Consider the following 18,690-nt stretch of genomic DNA (forward strand, 5'->3'; position numbering starts at 1 on the left):
AAAAGTTTTCCTAAATTAGGGCTAGAAGACATGATGATTATTTTTAAATGCCTGGTTAAAAATTATGAAGTCTCAAAGGTAAGCCACAGACCCACGGACTGTCCCTGAGTATTTCTATTTCCGTCCATGAACCACACCGTGTCGTCGGGACAGGGACATATCTGTCTTTGCGTGTTAACTAAAACAGTCAACTGCATTTACAAAATCAAAAATTGCTAAAACAGAAATTTTTATTTTCTATGCAACATGAAAGCTACTGAAAAAATCAGAGAAATTGCTATGATCTCATTATTAGAATAATTTTCTTCTGATTTTAATTTTAAAAAGGAAAACCATAAAGTCTATTAAGAAATCCATGACAATGGATAATGTGGGAATATGGACTTAATATTGTTTGCTTAAGAAAAAGGTAAATAGCTAGCTCCAAATTCTATTTTAAAAATCCACTTCATTATTTTCTTAAAGGAAAATGTCCACTTAAATACAAATACTAACAAAGGCTCTGTATTTTTTAAAGATCCTCAGAACCCCTGGACTAATGCCTGCCAACTAAAACACCTACTATGAATTTAGTAATGGGTTATGCAAACATAAATTACAAGGCCAGACATTTTAAAAGGAAAAAAAGGTGATTTATTGACGTGCTGGAGACACGGCAGGATAGAAGCACTATTTCAATTTTCCACATATTCCTCAACACTGCAGATGTGCTAATGCAAAAAGAATTTTAAAATAAAAATCACTCTCAACTTTTCTGGTTCTAACATATCAGTTCATTCACTTAAGAAGCGTATCCATGGAACTCATTTCCCACCATTATAATCAATAATAAATCAGTTAAAACATTTAATCTAGTTTCAAGTACAAATGGATCTGAAAGAAAAGAAAGAAATATAAATATTTCCCTTATCTTATAGCGGCAAAAAGCGTTGAACCGCAGGTTCCAACCCCCACTTTGTTAACACAGCCTGCGCCCATCGTGTTTTTCCTTGATTTCTTCATCCCTGTTCACAGGCTGCTTGCTTTGGGGGTGGGCAGGGCATCACTGTCAGAACCAGTATATTTTTCTTCACCGTGGCAAAGTCATCACTTAAATATATATGAAATACTTTTCATGGTTTGTTTATATATAAGCAAAATAAATAAAAACACCCTTGTCGTCAACTTTTAACTAAAGGGAACAGAAGCTACCGCCCTTCTCTGAGTAGGTCATGGGAACTGCATTGGGCTGAAGAAAATCCCCGAACACACATCAAGAGAAAAGGAATCTTTCTTTTTCTTCATTTTGCCGATGGTAAACAGCTTCACAAATGGTCGTTTTCAAAAGCACATGGAACTGCGTGGCTGAACAAGCCTATCTCAACAATGATGTTGCTTGCAAACACTCTTTAAGAAAGAACACACATTTTAAATGCAAAAGCACAAAAGAACACCACTGCATTCTGGCACTGTGCATTCCTCCCCAGAAGGCTAATTTGTGTACACACACACACACACACACACACACACGATATGAGTTCCTGGCACTTTGATTATGTGAACACACCTGACCCCAGGGAAGTAGGCTGCGACCAGCCCCATATTTCAGACAAACCAAACAGCCAATAGACAGTAATGGCTTTAAGCTACTGATGACCTGGGCCAAAAATGAAGAACCACTTAATCTTCTGAAGGAAACTGTCAATGTTAGGAGGCCCACGGCCGACCTTTCCCCCTGATCTTAATCACAGCCACCTATGATAACAGAGGGGGGTTATTTCTGTGCCTGGCTCCAGACTACAATGATCAATCCTTCAGTGCTGACTATTTTGTGTCCACACAATGACCTAGAGTAAGCTCAGAGTGTGTGGTTTTCATGGATCCCTGGAGTCACACATGGAATGAAATTCATCCAAGAATAAGATCTAAAATAACTCCATCAAAACTCTAAACACTCTGTAAAGTCTCTCCACACTAACCTACAAATTCAATGAAATTCCAATAAAAACCCCAACAGATTTTTTTAAATGGAACCAAATGGTTCTAAAAGACATGAAAGAATAGTCTGGATAATTTTGAAGAGCAATGATATGGGGGCCTTCCCTTACCAGAAATCAAGACTTAGTAGTGACATGGAAATAATTATGACAGTTATGTAACAACAGTCACCAGCATGGATAGGGTCTGTGCAGGAACAAACAGGCAGGCGATAGGGGCAGACCAGGAGCTTGCGGGGGGGGGGGGGGGGGGGCGGGGAGGCAGGTGGTGGGGTGAAGAGGTGGGGGGATTGCTGGTAACCACTGGGGAAAGGTAGACTGGACGGTAATGGTTTGGGGACAAAAGGCTCTCAATGGACAAAGATAAATCAGATCCTCACCACCCACATGAAAGCATTAGGGGCCTAATGTAACAAACAAAACCAAAAAACTACTGTAAGAAAACATGAGACTGTCTCTGTAACGCCAACATAGGGGCAATTTCTGAGATGAGATTAAATTTAAAACAAACTTTGTATCAAAAATGGAAAAAATTCACCTGCATTAAAATTAAAATCTTCCACGTGACAAGTGACACTGTAAACACAGTGAAAAGACAGGCCGTGACCTGGGAGGGGGAATCGGCAATGTACACCTGCAACGAAGGGTCTAGATTCAGAATATTAAAATTTCCTACAAGTTGGTAAGAAAACAGCAAAACAGCCCAGTAGTAAAATGGGCAAAGGATATTGAGCAGTTCAGACACACAAAAAAGAAAACCACACTGGCCTGTCTTTGTACAAAAGGATGTTTGCCCACATTAGAAAGAAGAGAATACATGGAAACCCCTGAGCCCACTCCCCAGGACACATATGATAATAAATGTCACAACCAAAAATCCACTTGCCATCTAACAGGGCAATGGATGCATCTTCTGCAGTTCACAACACAGAGGAACAGTGTGTCCCAGCTTCAATGAATAAACGAGGTGCGTGCACACACTCAGCTGCATCACTAAAAGGTAACGCTGGGTGAAGATGACAAGGTGTCAAGGATATATCATGTACCTATTAAATATATATATTAAGATATTTTACATATATCAAGATACATTTGCATAAAACTTTGCATAAATAATAAAATACATGTATATCTAAAACACTATTGTTTGTAAATGTGTAAGCATTGTTACAACTGCAAAAAGTACACAGATCAGTTTTAGGACAGGGTTCACATCTGAGGAAGAAGAGGGAGGGGGGGCAGGGAAGTGGGATTTTTCAGTGTAACCTTTTCTTTCATTTCTATTTGAAAAAAGAGGCATCTGAAGCAACAGAATGTCAACATCTATCTAGTCTTCATGAAGGACACGGATACCTTTGTTTTGTTTTCGATACTTTTCAGCGTGCTAGCAACATTTCATACTATAAAAATCAACCCTGGCTGCAGAGCTTCATACACAAAAGCACTACTGCAGGTGAAGTCCCGCAGGAGGCCCGGAGCCTCCTCAGGGGAGGCAGAGGGGGCTGGACCTCCTGAGTCTTTGTCTGAGCCACCACTCCCTGGGACAAGAACAGGGTCTGTCTGACAAGTCGTTTTTAGGATGGAAAAGTATCAGACACCTTAAAAATGCAACGTTTAGTGCCCAGCAGGGAAGGCAGAGTGGGAGGTGTCAGGAGCTGAGGTCACCCCCACCCCTGAGGCTGGAGACCCCAGGAGAAAGCTGTGTCCACTGTCCAATCTCAGGAGACTTGATCACAGACCTCTTTGCAGCTGGCCCTCTTTAAAGTGTCCCCAGTGTGGAGTCAGTAAATAAATGAATAAATATGGGGTGAAATTGGGGCCCCCACTGGCCTTCTGAACTAAAATGGCGACCTTTAGAATGGAAAGCAGGGACACACCAAGACTGGAGTCCTGCCGCTGGGGTGCTCAGTGGGTAAGTTACCCCCCCCTTGAGAAGGAACCCAGACTGTTCTCTCCCCTGCATGCACTGGAAAGTCTGTCCGCTGGGGAGACAGGGAGGGTGACCGCATGTGGCTGACCCCTCTTGTGAGGCACAAGCGGGTTCTGTGCGCTGGACAACGGCCCCGGAACTCGGTCAGCACTCCCCGCAGAGCAGAGCTGCTGCAGCACAGACCTGCAGCTGGTCGGCCTGGGTAAGAAACCTCCAGCCAGTGCCACTGGCCATTGGCTGTGACATCCTAGAGGACTTCCTCCTCCTCTCCGGCCTCAGTTTCCTTCCTTTAAAATAAAATAAGGTCAATACTGTATCTATTTCATAGGCATCCTGTGACCGTTAAACCAGCCAACACATTTAAAGTGTGTAGAGCAATGCTTGGCACACAGGAAGTGCTCAGTGAGTGTCAGCTGCTGTCATTAGCTATGGCTGCAGTGTCCCTGAGCCCTGCACACAGAGCCACCCCAGTACATACTGCCCAACACAAGATGGGATCTCCATGGGCTGACTGCTGCACACAGAATGGATTCTGAGCAGAACAACCCCAAGAGGTAAAGTAGGTGAGGCCCACTGAGAAGGGCAACACCTACATTTTGGGCCCAAGGGGAGGACAGACCCGAGCGAGCCTGAGGAGGGAGAGGGCCAAGCACCAGGGCCCTGGGTTCCCGGCCCCCCAGCACAGTGTCACCACCTCCTTTCTCAAACCAAACACCAGCGGGACCCGGCTTGCTCAGAACTCACACCCAGTCAGCGGCAGGCCCAGAGGCTGAGTCCGTGTGACCTGAATCCCAGTACAACGCTCCTTTAATTATGTCCACTACGCCGGGAGTCTGCCTTCTTGTTAAAGTACTGGGCCACAGACAAAATTATTATACTTTGCATGGCAGGCACATAATGCTCCTTGCAACCATACTTTTTATGAAACTCACATTTGCAAGTTGAAACCAAGAATCAACATATTAGTCAGTAATCAATGTTCAGTGATTAACCCCACCCACAGGCTCCTGGCCAAAGGGAGGAAAAAAAACCTAAGCCAACAAATCTCAGGATCAGTGGGACTTGTTATTCCATTGTCTCTTCCTTGACTAACATAATCTCCAAACTAAAGGGGAGATTTCCCTGTGCTTTGGCTTATAATAATTCCCACAAGTTAACCAGCATTCCCAAGCAAATGTCAGATTTTAGCTTAATTGTTCCTCCCTGGGTATACTCCCAACTAAATGTACCTCCCAACAACAAAAAAATCCTTTAAATGAATATGTCACTTCAAAGTAATACTCAAAATCCTTGTTTTCAATCTAAAGAAGAGGAAACCACTTATAATTACATGAATAAAAATTGACTTCTGGAAGCTAAACAGAGATAGCTTGGTACCGTGGTTATGGCCTGGTTCGTGGGAGCCCGTCTGCCTGGTAGGTGGGTGGCTCGCGCTCTGTGATGTGACACTAATGACACCCACCTGCTTGGGCAGCTGCGAGGGACAGCGAGCCGTCTGGGGCACTTAGCATAATGCCTGGCTCTTAGTCAGTACTCAGTAAATATTAATACGTAACAGTTCACCACGATTTCTACCAGATTTTATGGCTTTCACATTCAGCCATTATACCTTCCAAGGATATTTCTTGAGAAGAAGCTGTGGGCTCCTTTCTACACCCAAGTTGTTATTACATAGCATGGCTTTCTCCATTCACGACGCGCGGCAGTTGAAGTTATTGACCAGAAAGTTAAGTTACTGGCCACTCACAAAGAACAGCTTCCACAGAGAGCCCAGCAGCAAATATTTCCACTCCACAAGCAGTACAGCTGAAGCAAAGGGAGAAAAAATGGCTAGCCGGACACATGAAAGGGACACATTTTTATTTTACTGACTCTGTTCAGGTCTGCAGTAGAAACTAGTTCTATAATTTACAGACCTATTGGCCTACTCTATGCTTTAAGACTGCTTTTTAGAATTTTAATATTCTTTCATAGCTTTAGAATCCATTCATGAACACAATTTCTCCACTCAAAAGACTAGATATTAAGAACATACACACAGTGTGCCATTTATTGAGCTTCTACTACTTGCCAGGGTTATGCCGGATAGTCTACAACTCACAACAACACCAAAACAGTTGCTTCACTCCCATTCCCCGGATGGGAAAATGGGGGCTCAGAGAGATTACACAACTCAGCCTGGTCTCGACTGAACTTCCACACCATACCAATCTAGCAGTCTGTTCCTTCTGACAGTTATTAAACTCTCAGATACTTTGTCTGTTGTGCTTAAAATAGCCCTTTAAAAGCTGCTAGACACACGAAGGAAGCGGCACACGAGCTCAGGAAGGAAAGGGAACGCCAGCCCTGTCGACGTCTCGGTGAGCTTGGACAGGCCGCCCTTCGGGGCGCGCAGGAAGAAGTGCGGCCTGGGCGTCCAGAGCCACCACGCTGCCCAAGGTCAGGGCTCTGGTTCCTGCGTCACAGAACAAGAAACTGATACACTAACTCTTCATCGATTACCCAAGAAATCACTTTTCAATAAGGTCTCCCTCCAACCTGTGTTTCTTAACTAAACTTTCTAACATCCAAAATTAAACAGCATCCCCGGTCTTTGAAAGCAGAGGGACTGGACCTGGTGTCCGAAAGAAAGCGGGTGGTACAGGCAAACCAAGACAATCAGGCCTTTAGGAGAAAGACATGTCAGGGACCCCAGTGCTCAACAACCTGTTAAATTCATCAACGGGGCGGGATATGCAAGGGGACATTTCCCATTCTTTGACTCAAAAAACTTCCCCTGACTTCCGGAAGAACCTCCACCCATCCACACTCACTGCCATATTGTCCTGTTTTAGTTCTTATCACCACCTGAAATTATCTGCGTCTTTTGTTTACTTGGTCACTGTCTGCCTGCCCCTCTATGAGAACTGGAACCTTTTCTCTCAGAGTCTGTGGTATCTCAGCACCTCAAACTGCCCCTGGTCCCTCCCTGAGAAGGGTACAGAACTACCTCTAGAAGAATGGGAGGGGGAAAAAACCACAGGAAGAAAAGTGTTCATTGAGTAGCTACTACATGCTCTGTGCATATGAATTCATTTCCGGGACATTCATTACTGGCTCTGCTTATTTACATATACAGGGTGCTACTCTCAGACTGCTCAGTGACCTCCTCGCTCAAGGTCACACTCTGCCTGAACATCCACGTCACCACTTACTAGCTATCAACTCCACTCCCAGCCTGGGGGGGGACATTTACCTCCCAGAAATCTCATCCATTCCTCACCAGGATCCCTTGAAGGAGGCAGAGTACAGTTTTGCTGGTAATGGAACTGAGATTAAGTTTCTGTCCCAAAGCTACTGAGCCATGGAGCCAGGACTTGGCTTAATCTGCCCAAACCTGAGCGAATTCCTCTGCTCCACAGGCCTCTGGGTTTCCCCCAAAGCATGCTCAGTGTCCCTCTGGAACGTGGAGGGAGAATGTGGCCACTGGCCACCCACTGACTTGGGGTTGATTTAGGTTTGAGTTACATTCGTTACTCTATCACACGCCAGGCAGGTTCTCTCTCCTAGGCACCCAAAAGAAACAAGAAAGTAACCTATTGGGTTGATAAGTTGTCTTCAAGAGTTTAATTGGTAACAGTTAAAAAGTTCACTTTTAATTTTTAAACGTTTTCTAGTTAAAGTCTTATTATAACTTAACGGTGGGTAATTCTAGAATGATTAACATCCAAGTTGATTATTTGGGCTTTATAATTTTGCCAAATACTGGAGTAGCCTTTGAACACTAAGCTGTTACTGCCAAAATGAAAATTCACACGATGCCTTTCGGTGGGGATTTTCTTCAGAGCCTAGAGAACAACAGGGAAAACCTGGGCAGCGCTTTCCCACACCCTGCGGAGAGAGGCACTGGTGTGCCCGTCACCAGTTACAAACTCCAGGACATTTCCACCCCCAGAAGAAACCCTGAAAGCACTGGTAGCCACTCCCTGTTTCTCACCCTAGCCCCTGGCAACCAGTGGTCCACTTTCTGTCTCTACGGATTCTAGACATTGCATATCATGTGGTCTTTTTGTGTCTGGCTTCTTGCACTTGGCATAATGTTTTCCAAGTTCATCTGTGTTGTACCATGTGTCAGCGCTTCACTCCTTTTCATAGCTGAACAATATTCCAGTCGGGCTGCTGCTACTTTTTGGTTATTCTGAATAATGCTGCCATGAACACCTGTCCACAAGTCTCTGTGTGGCCGTGGCTTCGGTCCTTCTGGATATGTACCTAGGAGTGGACGTGCTAGTTCATAGGGTAACTCCATGTTTAACTTTTCGAAGAACTGCCAAAAGAAGGCATTTCTTGAATTCTTTTTCATTTAATTCTGTACAAAAAAATAAAATAAAACTTACGTGCCAAATAAAGTTTTATTTATTATCTGCCTGTTTTTTCAAAGGAGTTTATTTATTTATTTTTAGAGAGAGAAGGGAGAGAGAAAGGGGGAGAGAAACATCAATGTGTGGTTGCCTCTTGCATGCTCCCAACTGGGAACCTGGCCCACAACACAGGCATGTGCCCTGATTGGGAATCGAACTGGTGACCTTTCGCTCTGCCGGATGACACTCAGCCAACTGAGCTATGCCGATCAGGGCTATTATCTGCCTACTTAAGAAACAAATCTTACAGAGTGATATAACTTACATTTTAGAAGATTCTGTTTTGTAAAGGAAAGACCCCTAAATCCACACTGTAGATACGACAGGACCTTCTATACTACAGGCATCATAAAGTGTCCACAGTATTCACGGTCGGCGGCTGAGTTAAAACACAGTGGAAGCACAGCTGCGCTGCCCGGCAGGCCCTCACCCTTCGCCAGGGGGAGAAAGCCCTTGTACCAGAGCTGTCGATGCGCCTCAGATCTGGCTGAGGTGCCGGCTGAGGCTAGATTCCTGGACCTCCAACATGAGCAATTGGTTGGATGACAGGGGATACCTATATTCCTAGCTAGGGTCCAGCTGCACCCCCAGTCTTCTAAACTTGCAGCCCCTCCCTCCCACCACTGCCCTCCCTAAAAGGCCTGAGTCCCTAGGGGCATGTCTGCTCTGCTCTCCTCTTTAAAAGTCGCAGTTTTTCAAGTCAGTCCTGTGGGTTTCAACTAACTCACTCGAGTGTCCAATGAGATATAAGAAACATTATGCTGGTGTTTTGAGTCTTTCGTGTACATCGATTTTAGATTCTTATGAGAACAGAAGCAAAAACAAAAGCTGTGTGGTGACCTGGAGAGCCATACAGGCTCCCACAGTCTGTCAATCTGTTTAAAGCAGGGGAAGGGCTGAGAGTTCAGTTACTACCGATCACACACTTGTCCAGTCACAGCGAAAACGTGTGAGCGCTGCCTCAGGGTTCAGAAAGCACAGCGAGGACGTGGGCTCCTTGAACCCTCACTGCAGTTCCACGATGCAGCTGGAACGACTGTCCTCACCTCAGCTGCCTGGCCGACCTGGGGAACCAGCAGGGTCCTGCAGCGTGAAGATGCCCTCCAGGCTTCTCACCAGGCCCCAGCCATGCTGTCTCAAGGCAGCCTGTGTAGGACGTGTCCATTTGAATTGCGACTTTATTTTTAAGTGACTCTCTTTTTCCAGGCTGAGTCACTCCCTACAGTGTCTATATAAAGGCTGGAGAGGCAATGACTAAATGCTTTGGGCCTGGGCCACAACTATATATTACTCCCCCCACTCTCCCCCAGCCTGCTGACTCCTTTTCTCACAGGGAGAGAAAAAAAAAAGAGTCAAAACTTTGTGGCATCCTCCCAGCGTTTTGTCCTCTTCACATCAGTAAAAGGGGAGCAGGTGGCTTACGTGTGAAGGAGACAGTGTGGGCATGTGATTTCATCTTTCTCAGAAACGGTCCACCACAGTCCATACAAAGGTGACCGTGGCCTTCCCGAGGAGGACGCCCGCATCCCCGCCCACCTGTCGGAGTCTGAAGGAATCTACGCATCAGGCCCATTCCAATGACGGCACGAGATTTCATCCCAAGTCATACCTCCAGGCGACTCCTGATTTTTTACAACAGTTTCCCAAGAACGTAAAACTCAGAAAAACACTCTAGCCTGAGACAGAAAGGGCAAATTAAGATTCTGGCACTCAGGAAATGAACGCCAGGGAACAGGCAGTTATGTCAGCAGTAACGAGAACACTCCCTGTCACTGTCAGGCATGCCGATCCAGGGGGCGGGCTGTGAGGGTGCGGCTGGCGTCAGGCCCAGGGCCACCTGCCCTGGCGGGAACAGCGAGTGAGGAAGGGGTGGTCAGTCCTGGCGCTGACCCCGAGGAGCCACGCCCCAAACGGTCAGGGTTGGGGCTAAGCCCTGCTGATAATGGCAGAGGTGAAAGACGGTGACATGGAAAGAAGCCACCTGCACTCGGGCAGGATAGATGCAGAAAACACTAACCCGGGCTGTGAGCATGGTAGACTAGGTGTCATGAGGATTAACACGCCAGAGCAAGACGAGTTTAGGCAAAAATACATCAGGGGGAAAAATGACCAATGAGAGCTCCAGAACTGCAGCTCAGTTTTAAATCTCACGGAAGAGCTGTGGTCCCCTCTACAGGAACACAAATGAACCTTGCAAAGTCAGAGGGAGAGGTGCCTAAGACACATTCTGGGGAAGGAGTCGGACACAGTGACAAGACAAAAATGAACCCGGAGGGTGGTTTTACGACAAAAACCACTGTGTCTCGGGTTTGTGGTTCTCCTCCTTTCATCTCCCCCCATAAAGGGTGGTTCTGCCCTTACTGGGGGAAAAATACTGTAACAAAACAAAAAACATCAACATCCCTGTGCTCTTTCTGGAAGCAAGTCCAGCACTGAAGACTTTTCTTCTGATAGTCGAGCATCTCCTTCAACGAGCACAGGACGGTGCGCGGGAATGCTCCCCTGCGACATCCTGTGACTCCACCTCAGGGCCCATGCTGCACTGAGCCCCATCGGCGTTCACTCCACCTCTGGGCCGGCTGGGGAGGCAGCGCGGTCTGAGAATTGAGAGCATCGACTCTGCACCCAGACTGCCTGGAATCCAGTCTCAGCCTGGCTGAGCAGTAGCTGTGAGAACCTCGAGTCAAATTTTGGTCTGAGGAGCAAACATAAAAATTAACCAAATGAAAGAGCAAGTAAAAAGCAATTCCTAGGCAGAACCATGAGCCCTAGTGCTGTCCCTTTCATGGCCCTGATGGGAAATAACTCAGTTTCCAGAAGTGAGGAGTTGGCCCAGTTCCCTGGGGGTTTCTAGGCCATGGCACCTGCATACTTCCATGTCCCCACTGATCCAGTCTGCCATCAGCTTTATCAATACAGATGTCATCGGTACAGATGCCATTTGGGGCATCAAAGGTAATCCTGGCCTGCCTGTGCCTCAGATCTCTGATCAAAGCAACGGAAGAGCAGAAGGCAAGGGCTTTTGCCTACAAGGCAGAGTTCTACCACCGCCAGGCCTCACTCGAGAAAGCTACTGCCTCCCCCTCCCCTGCACACACTGCCACCTGCCTGGCCTTGCCTTTCACCAGCCTCGGGCAGAAGAAAAACGTCATCAACGCAGAGGTGCCTGTGCCTGCTGCCAGCCTGCGGGACCCTCATCACAACGTGGGTGGCCCAGTTCCTCCACCTCAGTGCCCAGACTGCAGGTGGGAGCACGGTGGCCTCTGCCCAGAGGTAAGGGCGTTGGCACTGATCTCTCAGGCGGCCCTGCTCCACCTTTCATCCCTCCCATCTGAGCACAACTAGGAGGAGGGAGAAGGAGGAGACGCGTAGGATGCTCCCAGAGTGGCATGCCACAACCGCCAATGTGTTCCCCAGAGCTGTCCTCTGAGCCAGGGGTCCACATGAGTCTCAGAGTCCAACAGGAACCACACGCAAATACGTGTGTTTTTCAGAGGAGTGAGTCCTTAACACTCACCAATATTTCAGAGGTTGAGAACCAAGGCCTAAAAGCAGCCCTGTGTGCCTAGAGTAAGAGTTCCTGAGGTGCATGTGGCTTGGAACCTCATGCCAAGGATGTGCAAGTGTTTCTGGGGGGTGGTATGCATTCAGGAGATTCCAGTTTTAGCATCCTGGCACTTGACACGCTGTGACAGAACGTTCCACTTCCGTGGTATGAAGACGAGAAATTTTGTAAGAACAGGGACAGGATTCTACCCCCAGGACCAAACCGTCTGACGCACGGAAGGTGTTCAAAGGTGTCTGTAAAATGACAGACTGGAAATGAACTCAGGAAATGAAGCGTTATCATGAGGCAACTTTTGAAACACCTTGGTTGAAACTACCTGTATTTGTTGCTTTTTTAAAAAAAGTTCCCTGAACTAGCTTGGAGGAACAGAAAGCTACATCTCATGTGTTCCACGGTAAACATTTTAAATTAGTACTAGTGACAAATGCGGGCTGGATTCACATTTTTACAGATGATGAAGCTGAGACTTTGGGAGGCTGAGCAATCAGCCCCACGGCAACAGCCATGCGGTTTCTGCAGGTACGTCACCTGCAGACATAACATGGAAAGCGACACAACGTAGAAATACCCCCACAGTTTTTTACATTCAAATGTCAACTATTAATTCAAAAGTAAATGAATGATTAGTCACAAAATTAAAATGAAAAAAATGTTTTTCTTTGAAAGGAACTTACTACTTTGAATCAAAGAAATGCATAAAACTTCATGAGTATTTGCAAAGTCATTACAATATCCTTCAAACTAACTACAATTTTGAGATTAAAAGACATAAGCAATAATATCAACTGACTATGTATGTATTAATCTAATGACATAAAACTGAAATTAAAACAATTATTCTAAGCAAAAGATATTCAAGGCTCTGGTCACCCTGGTGCCAGCCTCTCTGTGTTCCTGAGGCTGGTCCCAGGGAATGGCCATCCCGGAGGCCGCCTGTCGTCACAGCCCATCAGTCCGTCGGGGCTGGAGGTTTCCCAGATGCCCTTGGGCAGGATGAGCCCAGGAAAACACAAATTCTCTGCCGAGAGAAAACCTCACTCACCTCGGCCTTTGCCCCACTAACCAATCCTGCCTATTAAACTTACTGGATATTCAACAGACACTGGGAGGACATTTTCTTCTTTCCCAGAACAAAGAGGACCGCCAGCTTTCTTGCTGAGAATCAACACACCTGATGCAACACGAGCAAGAACACCCCTGGCCCTGGCCTGCCTCAGTTGCTCCCCCGGCGCAAGGCAGCCCTCACTGGGCCTGCCTCCTACTCTGGGTCCACGTGAAAAGACGCCTTTCTGCCAACAAGCCAGTTTCTTTTTTACTCCTGAGAACAAAGTTCTAAGCAAACTTCATTTTCACAGGTCCATTTTTCTAGAATTTCCCTCTACAGTAAGTGGTAATTTGTTTCTTCCCTTTTTTAATAATCTGTCTGGCAGTAGAGTCAGGGAAGTGGCTGCTGTCGAAGAGAAGTTGGGCCCCTCTGAACTGAAACCCCAACACAGTGAGAATCCAGTATCCTCTCCAGACCCCAGGCCCCATATTCACCAGAGCACCCACGTTTATCACCAGGCCAGTCCCCACACACTCTCCTCTGGGGGGCCCAGAGGACCCCGGCTGCTGCAGCTACCTCTCCCCCACCTCCACTATGGCTTTAGGTGGCTTCAAAATTTCAAAAAGAAGGTTGTGGTTGGTGGCATAAATGAACCTGACTGTCTCCTCCACTGGGTCTCACCTCAGGGTTCCCGCAGGGGCCCACACAGATTTCTGGGATGGACCTGGGATAGGAAAATGCAAGGGAGGAGCGGGGGGAGCCTGCCAGCAGCATCACCCTCCCACATTTGCTGGAGATTTGAGCAAGACCCACTGCAGTAGACGCAGCCCAAGTGGGTACGGCCTTGAACAACTGGCAGAGGCCAGAAACAAGCAGGATGACAACTTCCATCCCCTTCCAGGAGGGTTTCTGGGTACCCTTGTCCGCAGAAGACAATGTCTGAAAATGTGCCCTGAGAAGCAGTGCCCCAAATGGCATTTACCAACCAGGCTGTTCCTTCCCAAGCCTCTTCTATTTATTGGGATTAGAAGACTAATTGCAGTTTAAGGCTGGGTCTCTTCAAGTAACTAGCATGGGATTCAACACAAGCCATGAGAGTTGGTCCCCAGTTCCTGCAAAACGAGGCCTGTTTAAATGTCAGTAGAGAGACTGGGCCCAGTTCGGTCCAATCAGTTTACCAGCCCAGGCAGATCTCAGCGGCCGGGGGGGAACACGCCCCTAGCAGCTAACCGGAGTCTTCGACTCCAGAGGAATACCCAAGAATCCAGTTCTCTGCTCCGTCCTCTCCACAGGGCTTGTCGTATGACTGATTAGATTTACTTATTACTGTCTGGCCCATCAGAAGGATGACCTTAACTTTCTTTCTCAGATTTTCTACGAACACTCCTGCACACACAGTCACCAAAGGAGGGGCAGTCAGAACACAGGAGAGTAGGTGACAGCTGCTTACTGCAGCAGTGCTGAGAGTGGCTCAAGAGATAAACATGATGCGTGGGCCAGGGGGAGCAAAGTAAGGGATGAAAGCTCGGGAAAGCCCACAGCTAGGCCCTCTGGGAAGGCCTCCTCCAGCGCAGCCAGAGAGGCAGCTTGTGTCCTCCTCTCCTCCCTGAGAGGAGGACAGCAACAGAAGGAAGTCCCGCCCTTGGTTCCTTTCTTCACTCCTATCTTTCCTCAGGACAAGGTGGAACATGGAGGGCACAAGCTCCCCCCAAAACTGCACAAAGGGTGCAACCCCCAGGCACAAATTACTCTGATCTGCATTTTTGGTCGGATAAAATACGGGAGATCCATGCTTAAGGTCAGGGTGGGGTGAAAAGGGTAAGTGGTAGGTCTCAAATTTAAAACCTTTAGGTAGGTCTGACCCTAGAGTCCTCTTTCTTTCCCCTGAAATATCATGTTCTCTCCCAACATATTTATTCTGAAAATGAGGGTTAGCTAGTTCCCCCAAATGATTCACAGTAGCTCTTCCCTAAATAGCAAGCTCCTCGGGAACACTTTAAAATGGGTCCACTTTTAAAAATTCAATGTACACATCATTTCTCAGGATTTCTGTACATTGTAAATGAGGTATATTATAAAAGCTGGAGGCATCATTCCCAGAAAGCAGCTTTTCTTCCAGGCCTGTTCCTTTGTCCTGTGTGGAAGAACCCGGAGGCCTGGGAGCCGGGGCCAAAGCCATGAGCAGCTGCAGCTCACTCACCCCTGAGAGGGGGTGCAGGAGGCTGGAAGAGCCCACAGCACAAGAACCATCGTGGGCCAAACTGGCAGAAGCTCCCCGAAAAGCAATTCCCACATCTGTGCAACTGTCTGTAAAACTCTTTTTATTTCTTACTTAGCCTCTGGTAGGGACTGAGGGTAAAATGGACCTAGAAAGCAGGCCAGGAAAATGCTGCCCCAACTACTCCAAACACTGTTCTCCGAAACACAAACTTACAAAAAATAAAAATAGGAGCGCATGAAAAGCACATTTCCAGTGCCCTTTAAAGCATATTGCAGGAATCACAGGCATTTTAAAGGCCTTACCAGATTAAATGTCTGATTTACAAGAAGGATTGGCACACTGCATTCTGGGACAGCCCACCTCCCCTCCGCCCCTACGTCCTCATACTCAGTGATCCTCCGTGGCCTCAGGGTGGCATGAGCGGGAGCACAGGGGCCAGAGGCCAAGGCAGCCCGAGGAGCTGACCTGGCCACACACCTGTATGTGCATCTGGAATTAGCTCATACTTTAATTTGCTCAGACAACCTATCAGCGCCCGCATCCCCCAGCCCGCATGGAAGCATGCAGGCAGTCTGCTGGTATGGGGCTGAGGGCAACTAAAAGCAAGAGGCAGATGTCTGTCTGAGAGAGATGAAGTGCTTACAACATGTCTTCTGAATATGTACCAGGATACTGAGACCCCTTCAAGGAGACCTGGACGAAACACTGCCTCACCTCTGGAGTGTTCTTCTTGAACTCTCGGCTCTGCTCGATGAGCCGCTTTCTGGACTGCTCGCTTTCATCTTGCCGGTTCGCCAATACTGTTGCGGTGGCATCGAGTTCCCTCTGTTGAGAGAAACAAAAAAAGGGAAGATAAGATTGTAGTTGCACTTTGTACCAGGGGAAATCACATTTGCATTTGACCAGATCACTGGGGAGAGCCCCTGCACCCTGGGGACTGTCGCTCCTCGGCAGAGGAGGCGCTGGGGCGGCCGGCAGGGAAAGGGACACAGTCACGGGGTTCCCATCCTGCCCCATCTGCTGGTTTGAGAGCACCGCACTCGCTCAGCTCTGATGTGTGTACTAACACTACCTCACAAATGACTGTTTCTATAACAGTACACGCAGACACATTTTTCTTTGCTAAGACCAGAGCCAGGCCAGTGCCTAAACGCCATGCCTCCCTGGAGTCACTTGCTTCTGTTCTTAACAAGTATCTCTTCTTGTCACATCCCTGTGCTCTGTGCTCTGTCCTCCCGACTCGCCCTGCACTCTCCTCATCGGGGCATTCTGTGTGGCTGTCCTTCAACAGTGTGGGCCCAGGGTCTTCTGTAATGACACTTCATTTTCTTTCATGCAAGAAATAAATATTTATTGTGGGGCTAGACATTGTCCCCGAGACCATTAAAGTTAACCTGACATTTGTTTCCCAGAGGAACCTTCATAAGGCAAATTCCAAGAATAATGATTTCCCATATCTGGCTAACTTTCAGAAATGCGGCGCCTAGAAACAGTGGGCATTCTCGAACTCTTCCACTTGCATTGGAACTCTGAGAGACTCCAGGAGTGGGTTCCCTGTGAGAGGACCTGTCCCGGACTAAGGGTTCCAGGCTCTGCTACACATGACAAACTGACACTCAGAGCATTGGAGAGCTTGCGCCCTGACCTCAGACCCACAATTCTGGGAGGAGCCACCAAAAGGATCTGTCTCACAAAAGCCCGAAGCAGACGAGCCCAGAAACGTGTTCCAGGCTGACAGCAGGGGTTCAAGGGCACATTCCCACAGCCACCGAGAGGCCTATTTTAAGGAGACAGGCTAGCACATTCTGCTTAGGATTAAAGTAACTGCCCCAAGTGTCTTCTCAATGGTCTGGACTGTCTCTCCCCCCAGGCCGCAGGCACAGCAGAGTAAAGAGCCCTTCAAAGGCTGAAAGGCAAGGAAAATCAAAGTGAAAACCCATCCAGAGCCGTCTGGGAAGCAGGTGAGAGCTTCTCCACCCACCCTCCATCCACTGCATGAAGTTCCATTCCACCTGCTGTCCTTTTTGGTGGAAATACTGAGGTAGTCTGTAAGCCCGCTGGTGAACACTTCACTTGTGGGGTGCGCCACTGCCAGATGGGATGGCAGAGCGCTGAAACCAACATCCAGTGTGCTGTCGACTCGGAAACTGCGGACAGTTCTAATGGTGGGGCCGGGGAGGCGGGGGGCGGGGGGGGCTGTGGGGGTGAGGGGAGAACACCACACCATACTTTCCCCTTTAGTGTTTCTGGCATTACAGCAAATCTTGAGCAAACAAGTCCAAAAGAATAACGTGGGCTAGAATTCAAGAACAGATGTCAAAGCTACTGCAGAAAAGAGGGAAACACTGCACATTTTGATAGACCACATTTGAAACACAACCCAGTCGAGTGAAGGCAGGAAAAAAAGAGCAACCGAAACCAATGCAGTAACACGGGGATGGAGAGAGAGGAGAGAGAGCAGTCACAGATAAGCAGAAGGCTTTTCAAAAATATAAACAATCTGGTAGGAGGAGGACTTAGACATCTATATTTAAGCAGCAGCAGCAGAAGTTATAAAGGGAGACTTCAAGAAGAGGGGAAAAAAGCCAATACTGAAATATGACAAAAAATGTAAAGTTGACGTCTCGTTCCAATCACACACGGATGCAGGAACTCGGAGAAAAACAAAGAGCCCCGACTGCTTTCAGTGGGGCCCTGCTTCCAGACCAGGCTGGAGAGGGGCGGGGGAGGGGCACAGAGTCAGCAGTGCCGGGGGCTGGGGGCTCACCGGTGGGAAGAGCTCAGAGACAGCGGCGGTGGGGAGCCACTTTGAAGACGTTGGAGGGCAGGACGTCTGGTGTGTGAGACCCTCTGACCCCCGAGCCCTCGCCTGACTGAGCCCGGGACAGGTCGCTTGCTGGAAGGACAGCCCGCCGTTATCACAGGGCTGCAGGGCCAGCGAGCCCGAGGAGACCTGCTGCTGGCAGTCAGGAGCCCTCCGGGGGCCTGCCCCACTCCCTCCCCCACCCATGCGGACACACGGAGAAACCGACGGGGGTCTCCAAATTTAATACCTCGCTGCCACCTGCCACCAGGAAAACAGACTGGCACCATGAGGAGGAGAGGCTGAGCGTCCGCATCACTGGGTGGGCGGGCGGGGGGGTGGGGGGCTTGGGGGGGTTGGGGGGCAGGGGGAGCTGTCACCTCCCTGGGTTTGGTTGGTCAGATGTAAGCCTCAGAATCTCTGACCTAGTCCCTTGAGAAAACACCACTGTATCCTGGAGGACACCAAGGCTTTCTCAGGCTGTGGGGGCAGCACAGAGGGAGAAGACAGCTATTAAACATAAGCCAAAGACTGTTTTATTACCTACCTAGCTGGCCTACACTCCAAGTGTCAAATATAACGACACATTAACAAGGGAATTTGATGTGTTTGGGAGGGTGGCAGTGGGGTCTAAAATACAGAACCCTCAGCCCCTGAGTCACTGGTCACATGTGAAAAAGGAGCACGGCGAGTCCCCACATCTGAAAGGCATTAAATACTTGCAAAGAGTGAAATGGAAAACAAAAC

The 18,690-nt window shown here is 48.0% G+C and overlaps 1 protein-coding gene across 8 annotated transcripts in view; it reads right to left on the reverse strand.

Moving 5' to 3' along the window:
- Nucleotides 1-18,690, reverse strand: part of CUX1 (cut like homeobox 1) — a 365,888-nt gene that overhangs the window by 271,386 nt on the left and 75,812 nt on the right. For all 8 annotated transcript variants that reach the window (XM_045819309.1, XM_045819308.1, XM_045819302.1 and 5 more), the window contains exon 2: nucleotides 15,855-15,965. In XM_045819309.1, coding sequence (XP_045675265.1) covers nucleotides 15,855-15,965 — 111 coding nt within the window. The remainder of the gene's footprint in view (nucleotides 1-15,854; nucleotides 15,966-18,690) is intronic.

Source organism: Phyllostomus hastatus, unplaced genomic scaffold (genome assembly GCF_019186645.2).
Source record: "Phyllostomus hastatus isolate PE091 unplaced genomic scaffold, TTU_PhHast_1.1 phas_scaffold_385, whole genome shotgun sequence".
Lineage (NCBI taxonomy): Eukaryota > Metazoa > Chordata > Mammalia > Chiroptera > Phyllostomidae > Phyllostomus > Phyllostomus hastatus.